Below are 17068 nucleotides of genomic sequence, written 5' to 3' on the forward strand. Positions count from 1 at the left end.
TGCTCATTAACAACAGATGGTGTAATCCTGAACATGTCATTGAGAAGGAGTGTCTATTCACACCAGATATCAAACCGTTGGCAATGGGTTTCTGTCCATGTTGTTTACTGGGAAAAAGCTGTATTTGGTGTCATCACCTCAATTGAAAACAAGCAACAAACACACTACTCCAATGCATTTGTGGTGATCTCTGGAGATTTCAACTCTTAGCAACATTCCAAAAGTTTGTCAACTGATTTGTATTTAGCATTATTTATTTGTTCAATTTTTCCTCAGTAATTCATACTGCCATGATAAAATTTCCCTTTGGGGATTAATATAGTATTATTCAATTTCATTCAATTTGCACAGTTTAATTTTCAGGTGTCACTTCCTGTAGAATTGATCTGCGGTATTAATGTGCCCTGGAGTTCAGTCTCTCCGTGTATCTTGCCACATTCTTTCTAAAAGGGATGTCATATGATAGGTCAGTGTCTAAAATGATCCTGATCTCTATGAATCTTTTTCTAACTGCATTTCCTCCCTCGTGAAATCAGGGAGCTCAGTGGTTGAATCCTCTCTCTGTTTGCCCAAGTGTGCAGTGACTCTGTGGCTCACATGGAGGCAGTGCTGTGTCATCCACACAGTGATGAGAGCCATTGAAACACCACAAAGAGCCCGCACTACTGAGCAGACTGGTCAGACTGATAACTGACTGATGATGTACAGTCTACAGATTCGCACATAATCACACAACTGCTCATTTTACAGAGACACCCCTCTTTACCACTTCTGAGCCTCAGCATGATGTGCACTTTGTTTGGCAGTGCCAGAAGCTGGCCTTGTCATGTCTGAGTACAGCACACACCACAGTTGAGGAGAGGTGTTCTAAATCTAAGAAAGAAAGTGTAGTTATCCCAGTGTTTTGATATACCGACTAATGTCACTGTGGTCAGGACCAAAAAATGTCACCTGTTGTTACGGAACAGATATATTTACAACATGGTAGACAGAAAGAGAGGGGAACCTTGGAGAGTCAGGCGGTTTATCTGGGACAAAGACAAGAAACTACAAGAGCTGGTGGAAAGAATATGTACTGTCAAGTGTGCTGTAAATGTTTGGTAAGCTATGAGCAGAGAAGTAGATTGAGGAAAAACAAGAAAAGTGTTCAAAAGTGACATTTGACAGTCAAGAGCATACACAGAAAGTCAAGACAGTCATTTTGCCTCAACAGACACACAATCATTGACAGCATTATATGATGCTACACATACAGACAGACTAATAATCCAGCAGACACATATTTATTTCAACACAAACATGCACAATAGGCAGGAAAACACTGTGCATCCCAGGTCAATTCATTTTGAGGGTGGCAGACAGCAGCTGGTACTGGCTGTGTGAGAGAGAGAGAGAGAGAGAGAGAGAGAGGGAGAGAGAGAGAGAGAGAGAGATCAGGGGCCACACTGCCCCAAAATATCCATGCAACATTAATATTTCAAAATTGTTTTCTGGGAATTTACAGTCTGTGTAGCCTGTGCTGATGGCCTCCATCACACAACATCACAGTCATTCAACAGTAGCAAACAAGCTTTGTTTTTTGTGGAAATTAGTGCTTCCTTTCCATTAACTGCGGTTAGGGTAGAGACATTAAGACATGTCTCAGAATATTTTCTCTCTTTAATCTCAAGGGCACAATGTAGAATTTTCCCAGACATAAATGTAAATGAACTAATTTAGTGTGATTATATTTTTGTCGTGATGTTCAAGGTTACCGAACAAGAACAAAAGAGAAAGAAAGAAAATTAAACTTGTCTAACGGTGAAGTGATACAAAGTCAACATGTACCTTACAAGGTTATGTGCCGAACCTTTGGAGAACATTGACCGACTCTAAATGTTTCTTGTAGCCATCTATTAGCTTCTTGCACCTGTCTGGTGGTAGTATCTGCCACCCCTTTATTTCCACTCCTTCGTGCTTTTTAAAGGACTCTCTTTTGCACTGAAGGATTTCAGTTCTTTCCAAGGTTCTATTTTTTTCTTGAACAGGATGTAGGTCAGGTCTCATTACTGACCATTTTAAATCAGTCCAGCTATCCTTTGCAGCCATTTTCTGTGCTGTTGAATGAGTGTTTGGGCTTGTTGTTTTCCGTTACCAAGATAATATATTCTCCTCTCAAATAATTTAGTAATAATCCGATTTTGGGAGCTTTCCCCCTTTAACTCAGCTTTCTGTGCATTCAATTTTTTTTATAAAGTTCAAAAGCCTTTTGTCCACATTAAAGGGAGTTTTTTTTCTTGCCCACAACCTCTGATGAGTCTGAAGAGCATCATTTGTGGTGTTTCTTTCTCTTGTCTATGACATCACCATGAAACATATTTGCATTATGACTACATGAGCAGAGTGGGACTACTGGGACAGGGGTCTTAAAGAGACAGGAGCTAAAACAGTCTGTTTCCAACATAAGGGGATGAAAAATATGCTTAAGGAATGTGCAATATGAGAAAAATAATATTTTATAACACCGAAGCATGTAAATGTCTTTTATAGTAAAATTTCATAGTAGAATTCTTACTCTAAACAAAGATTATGTGGGCTCTTGTACTATTGATGTCCTTCCCAGAGAGGTCTACTTTGTTTTCCACTGACCATAGAACATGATGTCGGAAGATCTTGTGTTTTTCAGCTACAACAACCATTTTTGCAGTTTTCTCACATTAAATATTATAATCTCAAGCCATATCCAATATGAATTATTCCCCATAAACTTGCGGTACAAAAAAGTAAATATGATACAAAGATAGTATGAAATTAATATAGCTGATGGCGAGTAATGCGTGAAATTCAAAAGAAAGAAATGAATACAATGATTTCCCAGAATCAAATAAGATATTCATAAATATATATAAATATTTGTTTTGTGCATCAAAACAAAAATATTTTCGACTATGACACATGGCAAAGAAAGGAAGGTAACCCTTACAAAAACATTCTCAAGCTTGGACATCATATTAGATTATAACAGTATCAAAATATCATACTCGCAGTATTCTCACTGGTTGCATCGAGAAATGTAAATTGTCACCTCATTATCTGAACACTTACTCCACTGAGTGATCAGCATGCAGTTGTGGTTTATGTGGTTTCCAGTAAGCGAGAAGCTGTGCGCCGTGACGCGCGCATGGACAAAGAGGAGAGGTAGAAAGAGGGGGTGTACCACAAATCCTCTTTCTCAAAATCAGCCAGTCAGTAACCCAAATTACAAGCAGCGCTCGTTATCTTCAAACAATCCACCTCCCAAACTGACTTGGTCTCCGTGCGAACTTCTAGCTGACGCTCCAGCATGACCAGCGGAGGAAAACACCATGGATGCGCCACATGAGGCGGACAGGAGAAACTGAAACCACCGCTCAAAGTTTGACCGCATAGACCGCTGTGACACTTAAAGCAAACACGCAACTTTTACTGTGTTTTCTGCTTCTCTGACACTTTTCGCACATCGCCTGCCACTTGGAATTGCTTGGATTCCGCGGTGTGTCTTTGTATGTGCTACCGGAGAGACGTATAGTTTTTCGGGGTGGTCCGCTATTTGGAAGGTGACATGCAGGTGCTCGGTTGGACCATAGTTCTCCTCTGCCAGTGGATCCTACAGAAGGTGAGATACAATTATTAATCGAGGGGGTGGGGTGTATATATATATACACATATATTTATATTCATCTGCTGAGGTTTTAGGTGCAGCTTTTGTGGAGACACCTGCCTTGTCCTTAAGGATTTCAATATTCAAGAAATAATCCTAAAAGTCATTTGGTTTCACAAAAAGATTATATGAGAAATTACATCAAACACGATCAGTGGGAATAATTTGTTTTGACAGAGCCGTTTTCTAATTGTATACAAACCCTGCTCGCTGGAACTTGGTCCAAAGTTGGTATATCTTCACAGCAGATGTTAAGACATTAACAAACTACAACAGTCTTGTTTTTGTAGCATAAATTTGATTTAATTGCCCAGTCCAAATGCGTAGATTTCTGCAGCCTGAGCGTTTCCCTTGTATTCCCAGTTAACCAGCCCTTCTTATCCATTTATCTATTTGCGCTCCCAGCAACTTCCTCTGATTTTTCTTCAGAAGTTAAACACGCCCGTGGCTTGTTTTATTATCTCGTCATCGCTATGGTGAAGAGTTTGTGCGCTCATATGGCTGTTGATGCTATGCGTGGTTAATTTGCGCGCGTGAGGACGCACACGCGCATGGCTATTTCCGATTTATATTAGAGTTGCCTTAAAACCCTCACATGAACTGTGATGATGCTTGACCTCCACAAATATGAGGATTCCGACACAGCACAACAGAGTACAATAGAAAGGCTAACTATCCCAGCAGATACACTCTGTTCAGTGTTTCTTTGACCTGAGTAAAATCAAAAAGATTAAAATTGGTCTGTTCACCAGATTCCTCATTGTCACCTCAAAGTTCGGTATTTCCCTCTTGTTTCCTGCTTCTTTCCATCTCTACCAATTTAGAGCTGTCTGCCACTTTTTTTTTTTTAAATCAGTCACTTATTGTACCTGGATGTATTGCTATATTTTACTGACTTTTTAATCCGCTACTTACTAAAGGCTTAAACTGCAGCCCGAGATGTAAAACAAGTCTTATTAACATAAAAATGTCTCTTGATTCAAGTGACAAAGTGAAGCATTACAGACTGTAATGAGCTGCGGGTTCGGGGAACCTTCACTACCAACAGTTCTGCTTGGTGCACACAGGCAGTAGATGCCATTCTCATATAAAAGAAGGGGGGGGGGGTAACTGCAATGTTATGTGTGTGATGTTTTAAAAACAGTGTTGGCTTGTGGCAGATTGGGGTTAGCTTGTTTTGTGACAGGTAATAACATGTACGCCTCTCTTGAAGATTGAATGCAAATCACTCCCCCAGCCGAGCAGGACTGCTCATCCGCATGAAAGTGCAACTTGGGTTCAAGCGTTAGGATTGACTCCATATTAGATTATATTGGCCGTGCATCTCAGTAATGTGCCAGCTGAAACCGTGATGGAGCTATTTTCTTAAGAGATGAAGGAGGACAGACTTGTTGGTTTTTATCGACCCCCGTGGTGTAGATGACACAGTTATTTTGGCTGTGATTATAGGACAAATTGCATCCTTGGGAGAAATATTAACTTGAGTGATTAAGAAGGATGCTGTAAAGAAGTGAAAGCAAGTGGAAAAAATGGGTAAACAGAGGAGGCAGGAGGGAGAGAAAAGAAAAGGCTACATTTAATCTAATTTGATCATCTCTGAACTAAACTCATCCATAATGGTCATTTAGAGTAACATAGAGGCCTGTTTTCATGCACGTGTTTCTAAGGAAATACAGGGGGACAGAGGGGAAATTAAAAAGGAAAACCTACTGATTGTTTTACAATTGTCTTTAAAATTGACATTTTTTTAATCTATTTGGTGGGTTTCTTACATTCATAAGTAATTAAACAGCTGCTTTCCTTCATGTATTTGCATGTTGCGTTTTTTTCCACCGTGTGCTTTGAAATGATATCTACAGTAACAGCACTACAGAAGAAGAAAAGATGTGTGAAAGCTTCTTCGCTCTTTTATGCTCCCAGTAGAAACAATAGCATTAGCCAGCATCTCAACCTGACAAAATCCTCTTATCTCCTTTCATAAAACAACTAGCTGTATACCCCAGGGATATTACAGCAACTGAGTCACTTTAATTTCATTGTATATAGCCCTACTTCCTTTGCAATCAGGTCTCATATATTCTGCATAGCTTTGCATTTCAGCATTCTCTGTGTCTTGATAAAATACAGCCGACTTTGTTTCCATGCATGCCTCATGTCCCTGCCCACATGTTATGCACTAATGCACGCCATTATGAAGGGGGAAAAATTTGGGCTAGCAGTAAAAAACAGGATCAGATGTTTTGAGCGAGGTTGGTTGGTGGTTTCCCTCCAACTTGTTGCCTTTTTGTCCATCCATCTGTCCATCTGTGAATCATTTTAACTGTCAAACAGCCCTGTTTCAACAAGCATTAGGCGCCATGCTCTGTAATCTGTGCAAATTATATTCTCTATTCACTGATTAGATGTGTAATCTGTTGAATCATGATGACAAAAGCAATCACATTACTGCTATATCTGTTGTCTGAAATTGCTCTCGGATATCAAAGACTTCTTAAACCTAAAAAAAGCACAGATTCATACAGTATTTTAATCAATTCTGACATAGTTTGCTGGAGGTTAAGCAACAATCCATTTAATTAAATTGTTCCCCCTTTCTTTGCCACAAGCTCCCATTTTTGACAAACCATTACTTGTGAAATGACTCATCCTTCGCTTTGTGCAGTGAATTGTTTCATTTGAGGCTTTGTATTAACCTTAAAGAAAGAGACTTCAATGTAAATAAGTAAAGATGGTGCAACTTTTCTACAACTGTATCAAAAAATACTCAGGTACAAATCCAGGCGGGTGAGAAGTTAAAGGAAAAACCTTGGTAAGGTGATGAGCCACCACATGCCACCAGAATGGCTTCTGTGATGTTAATTCTTTAAATTTGTCACTCCCATGTCAAACACTGGCTATTGCTATTTAAAGAGTTAACCCTAACCATAAAGAGAATGAAATTGGACTGGAAATGTATTGGTGCATTAAAACATTGAAAACATGAAAGAAGAAGCATTGATTAAATTCTGGATGATTGCTTCAGAACAATGAAACAAATACTGATTAATATTGCCAAAATTCAATTACCAACAAGGCATGCACCCTTTTTTGACTGACAGTTTGACTGCACCCAAACTAATGAGAAAGAAAGCATTATATCTGAACTTCCTGATAAGATAATGGTATTACTTCTACAGCACAAGAGAAGAGAAACCTAGAGCATATTTGGGAGTTTGTAAAGAGCTGCTGTTCTCACCGTTGTGTATGTTTGTTTTTTTTCCTGCTTGAGTGACATCTTTATGCTTCAGGTGCAGGTAATAAAGATGTTACTGGGTCAAACATTCAGCTACTAAATATGCATAATAAATTCATATCAAATGTTTCAACAGTGGAAAAATATTCAGATATTTCCTGAGAAACTCGTGAAAATATATCAAGTTTCTCCCCTGAATGCATTACTTAACTGTATGTGTTGTTCTTAGCAAGAAAAAATAGTCCCTGGTGCAAATTTCTGTCATGTATCAGAATGTTGTCACATCATTACCGATGCATTAATGTGTAGGAAGAATTTTACTGCTATAGCTGCTTAATTGGAAGCTACTCTAACCCAAACTATTTTATAGACATTCAGATTATTTTAACCTATTCATCTTATCTGCATCCTTTTTTAAATTGTGAAAAATGTTGGAGGGAGCATCCTACCACGGGTCTACTTCGCGGGACACCTTTCTTTTATTGAGTGGAAAATTAGATCAAAATTAGATCAACATATTTTACTGGAGAAACACAGTGCAGCTAACCCTGACCTGAAGCTTAGGAGAAGTTGTTTCTTCATGTAATCGTAACTTGTAACTACAGCTGCAATACAAATGAAATGTAGTAAGAGGTCCAACGTTGGCTTTCATGACTATGCCCTTTCTGTCTGGAGTTTGCTCGTTCTCACATTGGCTACATGGGTTTTCTCCAGGTACTTTACCTGGTAGGTAAAACCATGCTAGGTTAACTGTTGATTTCTAAATGAACTGTAGATGTTATATCTGTTTCCAATGGATGCATTTCTGTGACAGAAATGTGGATTTTTGTCACTGGGGGGTCAGAATTGTTCTTTCAAAGCTACAGACAGGACAGTAGAGAAATGTTCTAGTTTTGAAGGTACAGTATTTGCGTCCTATGGGGTACAAGTAGTGTCAAAGCACATCTACCATTTTAGGATCCTTCATGTGCTCTGGTTTCTTAACTTGTCAGAGTTGATTATTTCAAGTTTTGTATTCAGTGCTGTTTCATATTATGATCTTGTCTGGTCCTAAAGGCAAGTGAATTTGCATTCAAACATTTTTATAGCTTAATTAGCTACAGCTTTATGTTTTCTGTCATTTACAGTGCATAGGAAACAGTGGTGGTACACATGTGTGTTTGGTGTGTCTTCCCACCTGTCTCATTATTCTGTTCTTCTGCAACCTTGCAGTTTAAGAGCACTTTTGTAAAAATCACATGTTTTAAAAGATGTGAGAAGTATATAAGATTGAGGGCAAAAAAGGAAGGATAAATCTATCAATGATGTCAATTACTTACTTACTGCCAGCTTCTTTTCAGCCTGTCTGAAACAGATGTGTCTCATGTTTAAATGCGGACATATATCACACTTCTTCGAGCAGAACAGAAACACCTGGAAAAACTGGGGGCTGAAGTGTTTTTTTAGTGTCTCATGTGAAACTGGCTTTTGGGATTCATTTTAGTGAAGGTGTCACTAAAGGATTTTAAATTAAGATCCAAATTAGAATTTTGTTGTACACTGGACCTCCTGACATGTCAAAAACACGTTTCACTGCGCTTTGGAATGTGAGCTCCTATTGCAGGATGTACTGTTTTGCACTAAAGAGGATTTCAAGTTTCCTACTCCTTACATTTAGGAGTAGGCCTGCAACCCCATTTCCAAAGATGTAAATTAAAAACTAAATGCAATGATTAGGAAATCCTTCAAATCTAAATCCTTTAAAATAACACTAATCCTACATACAAATACATAATAATACTAATCCTAGTGTAAGAGTGGTTCAGGCAGTAGGAGACATCCGTTTCACACATGGATTAGTTCAATCCTTAACCCCACCAACAATCCTTGGAATGCTTGAGAAGACTGCACAGAGGTCTGACCCTCCCACCATCAATATGTGATCTTTACAAAAAAATGCATTCAAATGTGGACAGAAATTAATGTTGTTTCATTGCATAAGTTTAACAATAAGCTTCATCATTTATATATTTTTTTGGATAAGTCAATGAAAGCCAGCGCAATGCAGAACATTTTGTAGATTTTTTATTTTATTTTTTTATTTGTTTGATTGAACTCTTTTTGTCCCTCTTTTTTTTTAGGAGATTAGGAATCCTTTTTTTAGGAAATAACTAAAGAAAAAAATATTTTTTCAACCTTAGACCTTAAAGGATAAGACCGTTTTTTTGACATTGGGCCCTTGATTTCACATTATAACATGATGTTCTACTCACCCCTGCGTGTTGTTGAACATTTGGAGCTGTTCCGAAGATATTCGCGAGGCGTCTGGCTGCTCTCTTGAGATATTCGGCCATGAAACGGTTTCCTATGGGCAAGCTTATACAGGCACAAACAATGCTGTTTATAATTTATTAATTACTGTACACTAGCACTGATAACGTGGAGGTGCGTCGCTTACTTAAAAAAATACGGGTTACTAATTTTGAATTTTAGCCGAATGAATAAATAGGCAGCAGGTCTGTGGGCTGTCTGTGGCAGTAGCACGACGAGGACGTCAGTAACACCCACTTTACGACAAAAAAATCAAAATTACAATAACCCGGATTTTTTTAAGTAAGCGACGCACCTCCACGTTATCAGTGCTAGTGTAGAGTAATTAATAAATTATAAACAGCATAGTTTGTGCCTGTATAAGCTTGCCCATAGGAAACCGTTTCATGGCCGAATATCTCAAGAGAGCAGCCAGACGCCTCGCGAATATCTTCGGAACAGCTCCAAATGTTCAACAACAAGCAGGGGTGAGTAGAACATCATGTTATAATGTGAAATCAAGGGCCCAATGTCAAAAAACCGATCTTATCCTTTAAGGCTGCTAAAGAATAACCACAAGAACAGGACTTGGCTAATGGTCATAAATCTTAAATTATCTTAATGACATCTGAAATATAACATAAAAAACATATTTAAGCAATGATGTTGTCTTTTATGTATTTCTCCTGCTCTGAAAACTATTTAAGAGAAGCATGCATAGGTCTTGAAACTAACTTTAAAAGCACAAATGAATTAACTTCTAGCGTCAGCAATTGTACAAGCTCCTGTAAAACAGAAGTTTCGTTAGCTCAGTAGAATAGTTTCTTTCACAGCTAATTGCTGTAAGAACTTAAAGGTTTTTGCATGAAATAAAGATATTTTTTCCATTTAGTTAGACAAAGTTGCCTCCAGCTGTCAGAAGAGTCTTACTTTGATTTGGACTGATTGAGTTGTGAATACCAGATGGTGTGTTTTCACTGAAGTGCAAATAATGCAGGCAACTGGTGGAAGCTTTGACTTTGGAAATGAAAAATAAAGGGTAAATAAATAAGAAAAGGGGAGTAAATCTGAAAAGCTGAGGCACACACGTCTGATAAACATCTCCTCTCATCTGAGTCTGTCAGAAAGCTCAACTTGAATTCAAATGGTAAACAGTTTATAGTATCATCACAGCAATCAGATACAGCTAAATGTGCTTCTACTTGGTGGCTGTTTGAAAAAAATGTTTTCTCTCATGTGAAAGAGGTAAATGAGACAGACGGATTTAGCAACAACTTGTATCTTGTTGGATACTTATAAACCTATAGGAAAGATCTTGCCATAGTATATGGTTATGTACTATAAAAAGTAGCCAGTAACTATGGATGACAAATACATGTGATGAATATATTTCTACTTAGATTATAGGGAAGAAGACAATGTGCAGAATTTTACATTGTGTTTCCTTATTTGAAAAACAGTATTATAAAGAAATCTAGAGGTGAAATTGGAAGGTTTAATGACAGTCATAAAGAATATGAATAATAAGATTGCAACCATTTTGGCAAAAAATAGATAAATAGATAAAGATGGGACTTGAGGCGGGGTATTGAAGTGGAAAATGCAGTGGAAGCAAACACAACTAGGTGACTGGTATTCCAACAGTCACTGCACAGAGCGAGCTTTAACGTTATGACCTGCTGCTGAAGAAGAAATTTCTTGAACTTCAGATAAAATGCGGCCAAACAGAGAAGCAGAACACTGGGCTCCACATCAGACCATGCGACCCAGGTTTCACTGCCAGGATGATCTGGAAAAGAAGGCCTGTGGACAGCTGTTGCTTGAGCCCCACAAGGGTCTCATGTCTCATGGCCTGAGCCGCCCTCCACCCTCCGACGCAGATCTATGAGAAACTGCCAACTTTTAGTCGTGGAGAAAGAAGAATTTTTTCCTTGGGCTTACATTGATCAACAGCAAATGGCATACCTGATTGAAAAATGTTTTGATTGCTCTGTTATCTATATGTTTTTCTCCCAGTTCCTTTTTTTATTTCTTTTGTTTCCTGTGTATCATCCATTTGCTCCCTCCGTCTCTGCTCTGCTCTGTACAGAGGGAAAGGAGGATGAGGGCAGAGCGGACAAAGCACATATGGAGGTCCAGGTCAAGACCACCTGATCTTTCTTGAACTAACTTCTACCCACACTACAGAACACACACTCACACAGCATTTTAATGCATCCCTGCCCACCTCAATGGATAGGCTGCCACTACTACAATAGTCCTGTGTATGAGTCACCAAGTCTTGTTGAGTGACTGTGGAAAATTGCTCCCTGAGAGGAGCTGGTGGGGGTGGAAAGGGAAATGTAAGAGGAGACAATAACACTGGAAAAGGAATCTGTTTCTTGTAATGTGTTTGCGCTAATGATATCTGACACAGACGTGCATGTATTCAGTGCATGTTGACATGAATTATCCCCGAGCACAAGCATAAACCCGTTAACAGCTGAGTGATAAAATTAAAGAACGTAGCCTCCTGATTACTTTCCATTGTCATGATCAAGGTGGGTTAGACAAAGAGCTTATTTATCACACAATTACCAAATGGGTACATTGGCAGAGAGAAGAAAATGAACACTAAGCGGAAGTCGTTAAAGTGACACTACAAATGGGCGTGTCGTGGCCCTGTACACTGTGACAAGAGGACAAACATCAATCACTGCACACAGTACTGAGCAGAGGAGAAAGGTAAGAGGGAGCTCCACCACTTCATCCATCTCACTTCCATAATATCAACTTTGATTTTGAGGTAAAACCAATATGTTTGAATTTTGTTGTTTTAAACTATTGAGCTTCATTTATTTAACACAAAAGTTCCTTTTTGATACAAACTGGCCTTGACATATGATGCCTGGCCATGAGATTTGCGAACTTCTTCGAATTATTAAAGGACAGTTCAAGATTTAGATTGATCATTTGCAATTTGTACGCTTTAATGTGAAGATCTAGTATGACTTTTGTTTTTAAGCCATGCAAAAAAATTATATACCACACTTGTGTACACTATATATCTATATATATATAGGTTTGTGTTCCCCATTGGACATATTCTAAAGACTTCCATTTCTTCACCTTACCTCAAGAACTGTCACAAGGCTGGCATATCCTGTTTTAAAAAGCCATCCCAACTTTTTGATTTATTTTTTAATTATTACGAATTGCACACAAATTCATGTCTGTCCCAAGAAGGTTTATAATCCCATTGATGAGCTTTTGGCTTTTAATAATCAAGTCTTACATGTTGACATACTAAAATAAAATGGTGAACATGGCACATATCATACCAATATCAACTATCAGAATGTTCTCGTTTTTTATTGTGTAGCACCAGCTTTTAAGTACTTTGCTATGTTGAGCCTCACAGAACTGTGACCACAAATATGAAAATCTTTTTTTCCATCTATTTTTATTTCCTAGTATAGCAACGAGGCTGAGACACTGTCAGATCTCACCTACATGAACATTTTTGCAAAAAAAAACAAGAATAATGTTACTTTGTTGAAAAATTTGAAAACTAAGTGATAAAAAAAATAATGTGACTCAGTGAAACGGCAGCACTGTCATGTCAGGACACTGTATTAGCTTCATGTCCTCGTTTCTTACTTATTTTCTTACTCCTCTTCTTCTCTTAATGCCAATGTAAAAAACATGCTAAGATCATTCACAAATATTGCCAGCTTTCATTTTCGACAAGTGTATATTAAAACTTTATGATGTGTGAAGAAGGAGTTTTATCATAAAGTTATTTAACTATAGAGTTAACAAGAACTTACAAAAGATGAATATATGCATTTTGCCACTTGATGTGCATACATCTAGTGATTTTTATATTCAAGAAACCCATCTATGACAGAGGAGGACAGCATGAACGAATTCATTTTTTTTGTGGGAAGTATGCGTTAGTGGGGTGTGTTGTTTGTTTTACTTGGAAATGTTTTCTGTTGTTTATCTGCATGATTCTCCACAAGGGTTTCACTGTGGTTGTTGTCCTCTTTTGCATGAATTAATAAAATAAAGAGACAGAGGGAGGTTGTGGGTGAAAGTGGTCAGCCCTACTTTGGATTGGGCTACTCCTATTGCTCCACTTTGAGAGGTCCCCAGTCATCTTTGTGATGTGAGCAGTGTGTTAATCTAACTCTCCCTCTCTTTTTCCTGGCTGCGTGGAGCACAGTCGAGCTTTGGAAATAGATCACATCAGAGGGGACGCTTGGCTCCCGATGACGGGCACCATGTTTGTTTTATACATCCATGATGAGTAGCTCAGCTCTCTGCGGGGGCCACCAGTTATGGCATAACACCGCTGCCCGTGGTCAATGTGCTGCCTAGTCTCAGCTCCCCTGGGAGAAAACACATGCAGTGTTTTACACTTTTGCTATTTGATACAGTGGTGTGCACGTGTGTTTACTGATGCGAGAGACATGCATTTGATCTCACACAGAGTAGTGAAACGTCAGAAATCTTAAGAAGATAGCAGATTGTAAACGGTATGTGATTCTACTGAAGTGTTGTGGTTTTTGTACAAAAATACCAGTGCAATTACCTGTAAGTACACTCAGCAAGCGCTTTAAGAAAACCCATCTTAAGCAGTACAATACAACAGCTCAGCAACACTTAATAAAGCTTATAGTATTGTTAGCTTTTGTTGACAGAAAGGGGATAATTGTATGTCCTAAAATTTTTCCACACATAGCCACTGTTGTTTGGCAATGTTTGGCAGCCCATCTCATGATTAATAGTGACACACCTGGGGGAGATACATAGAACAGGATTTGTGCATGTAATGAAATATTAAAGTGTAATCCCAGTGACACCTAATATCATAACTCATGATGCAGATGGCGGAAAGTGCTCAGGGTCAGCTCAGTGTGATGACCCTGCCCCACGTGGGAGTGTGGTGAAGGGATTGGTTTTTATCCTTTTTTAATATCTCAAGCACAGCTTGTAATGCATTAATTCAGACAAGCATTGAATTTATTGGAAAACTAAGGCAGTGTGAAATAGGGGGAAAAAAGACCCCGGATCACTGCTAGATTGGTGGCCCTTTTGGTAAGCCTCAGTATGCACTGAAGCTTGGAACACACTATCTTAATAAATAAAAGATTCGGTGTAAATCCACTGGACATAGAATATCTAGGATTTATTGTGTATGTGTGTGTGTTTAAAAAAACATGCAATAATGGAGTCTTGTTTGTATTTCTTTTAGTCCAGGCAGGATTTCAGGAGCTCCATTTATACTGATGCATTATTGAGATGAAAGAAGGACAATATCCTTGTATGTTATGTTTTTGCGTTTGTTTCCAGTGGATTGTTTTCCTAAGGCAAAACATTCTTTATATATTGTTTCCTGGATCCAAGCTTAATGGAGAGTGGTGAGGAGTTCTCCGCAGAGATCCGAGCACTCTGCAGAACCATTTGGTCACAGATCCCTTGCTCATCTCTCGGTCTATTTCCCTGTCTTTCTCTGTGGCTGGCTTTCATCTTACACCTCCCTCACCTGCCACCTGCCTGTCAAAACCTTCACAATCAAGCCTCTATCTTTCACTCTGCAGCTCCATTTCTCCTCTCGCAGGCTTCCCCACTTTAATTTTAGTCGTGTCCACCTTGCAAGTGCGTCCGATTAAAATGTGTCCTTGTAAGAAAGAAAAAATCTAAAGAGAATTTCGTAGTTTCATTTTCTGTTTTTTTTCGTGCTCTTGGTTGATAGTTTGATAGTAAATAGATTTATTTTTTTTTGTCCTCTCCTGGTGGTTTCTGGCTTCAGTCACCATGTTTCTCTCTGGGTGTTTCTGAATCAAGACATGGCAGTTCTTGTTGCTGAATTATATAAAATCTCTGCTTGATTTTTGGTTAATTAACTCAAGCAACGAAGAAACAGAGGGGATGGGGAGATTGATGGCAATGGGGAAGAAATCATGTGTATGGAGGTGGCGAGGGGAGACTCTCCCTCCTTTAACCTGGTCCAAGTTGGCCCAAAGGAGGCTACTGAGACACGAGTCTAGGTCAGGCCTATGAAGGCGAGGAGAGCACAGCAAACTGAACTTGGGGCTGTGTGGGCAGAAGACAAGATCAGAAAATCCTCTCACATCTTAACTGCCCTCACACTGGCAAATTTGATTATGTGCTTCGTGCACGGCTTAACTGTCAGCATGACTTAGAGGTCCTTCACAAGCATTTTGTGTATTTTTGACAATATAAGAATGATTTCTACAGACTGTGGCAATCAGTGAATATCTTACGTGTCTGTAGCATTAAAGTTATCCCTTATTTCCACCGGATGTGGTTGTACTTTGTTCCAGCTTCCAAAGCTGTCTTGTTCTATTTAAAATAGGGAGCATTTCAGAAGCAGAGCACATGCCTTGTCTAGAGTGACCATAATCAACTTTGGCCACTATGTTGGAGTTGCAGTACATATCGACTAAAAGTGGAATCAAGAACCAAAGACCAGAGTTTTTCTAACCATTTTTCTCTTTTTTTTTCACTTCCCACTCACTGTTTACCTTCAGTTTGACTTGTACCTTTGATTAGAATTTAGCCATCTAAACCCTCTGGTTAGGTAAATGTGCTAAAAAATACTTGGTCAGGGTTAGGATTCTAGGGAAAGTATGGCTTACCTTAAAAAACAGTCAGCATGATTGAGGCTTGACTGGGTCATTTAACTGGACCATTGTCTTTGTACCTGTATACACGCATAGGAGCAGAATCGTGTTATTGACTGAAGTTTGTCCAACGCCGCAACATTGTGGACCGTATGAGTAATAGGTTGAATATATTCTACTACTTCTAACTTTCTTTTTAGGAGATCATCATTCATATAAGTATAGTCGAGCTCTCTGCCCGCACGATGTCTTTAAGTTACTTGGATGGTGATTTTGTCAGATAACACTGATTATGAAATCAGGTCTAAATCAAGTCTAAATTAGAGCAATGTAACAGTCTTTAAGTTACCACAAGTTGAGATATTGTCTTAATGGGCTGATCTTCAATCATTATTTCTTACGTATTTAGACATCTGATAAAAAAGAAACAGAATATATGTTTGAGAGCTGCTTTTTAGGGATTTGGCCATATTTGAAATTCATTTCTTAATACACAATTCATGTCTACACAAATAAGAATTTTGTTCCATGCCTCCTTTCCATTATACCATGAGATTGGCCTGCACATCTCCAGTAGATCTACTGCAAGAGGCATTCTGCTTAATTGCACTATGAACAAAGTAAGCAGGCATATTACTATTACTACTGTTATTTTCAGGCCACAACTTATGAACTTATGCTTCCACTAAATGGAGCATCGCGTTAGTTCTGGCAGACCACGTAGTCAACGCGCCCTTTGCCTATTGGCTGACGCCGACCCAACCCCTATGGCTCCACAACCAGCTGCGCTCAATGGGTAATCAGCTCCTGCTCGCAATTGGATGCTGGCATTTGGGGCACTTCATTTAAACTTGGTTTGCTGTCACTGCTTTTTTTTGCTTTCTGCTTGCACCCACCACCTTCCCTGCTCCACCGATTTTTCATTGCCAACAATATCATACTGTTGTTCATTGTTGCTTGCTCTGTTCTAGAGGGTTTGTTGCCTTTACAGCAAATGGAAGGCACTCCACTTGAGGATGCTGCTGTTCCCTGTCTGGCTTCCATGGAGCTCATGGAAAAGTTGGGAACTTCCTCCGAACAGAGCCATACCGCCAAACATAATTGTATGCATTCAGAATAAGCTTCTGAAATTCATCTCTGTTTCTCGTCTCATTTTGACGAGAGTGGTTCTGACAGAAATATCATTCAGTTTTAGATGTCTTGAATTTACTTTTTGGGTGAGTTTTTATTTTGCTG

General features: G+C 38.9%; 1 protein-coding gene across 1 annotated transcript in view; it reads left to right on the forward strand.

Annotated features, from left to right (window-relative positions):
- The first annotated feature begins 3178 nt into the window (after window positions 1-3178).
- nxph4 (neurexophilin 4) overlaps window positions 3179-17068 on the forward strand; it is a 52217-nt gene continuing 38327 nt past the window's right edge. The window contains exon 1 of the mRNA XM_075462209.1: window positions 3179-3634. Coding sequence (XP_075318324.1) covers window positions 3581-3634 — 54 coding nt within the window. The 5' untranslated portion in view covers window positions 3179-3580. The remainder of the gene's footprint in view (window positions 3635-17068) is intronic.

This window comes from Odontesthes bonariensis, chromosome 3, assembly GCF_027942865.1.
Source record: "Odontesthes bonariensis isolate fOdoBon6 chromosome 3, fOdoBon6.hap1, whole genome shotgun sequence".
NCBI classification, from domain to species: Eukaryota; Metazoa; Chordata; class Actinopteri; order Atheriniformes; family Atherinopsidae; genus Odontesthes; species Odontesthes bonariensis.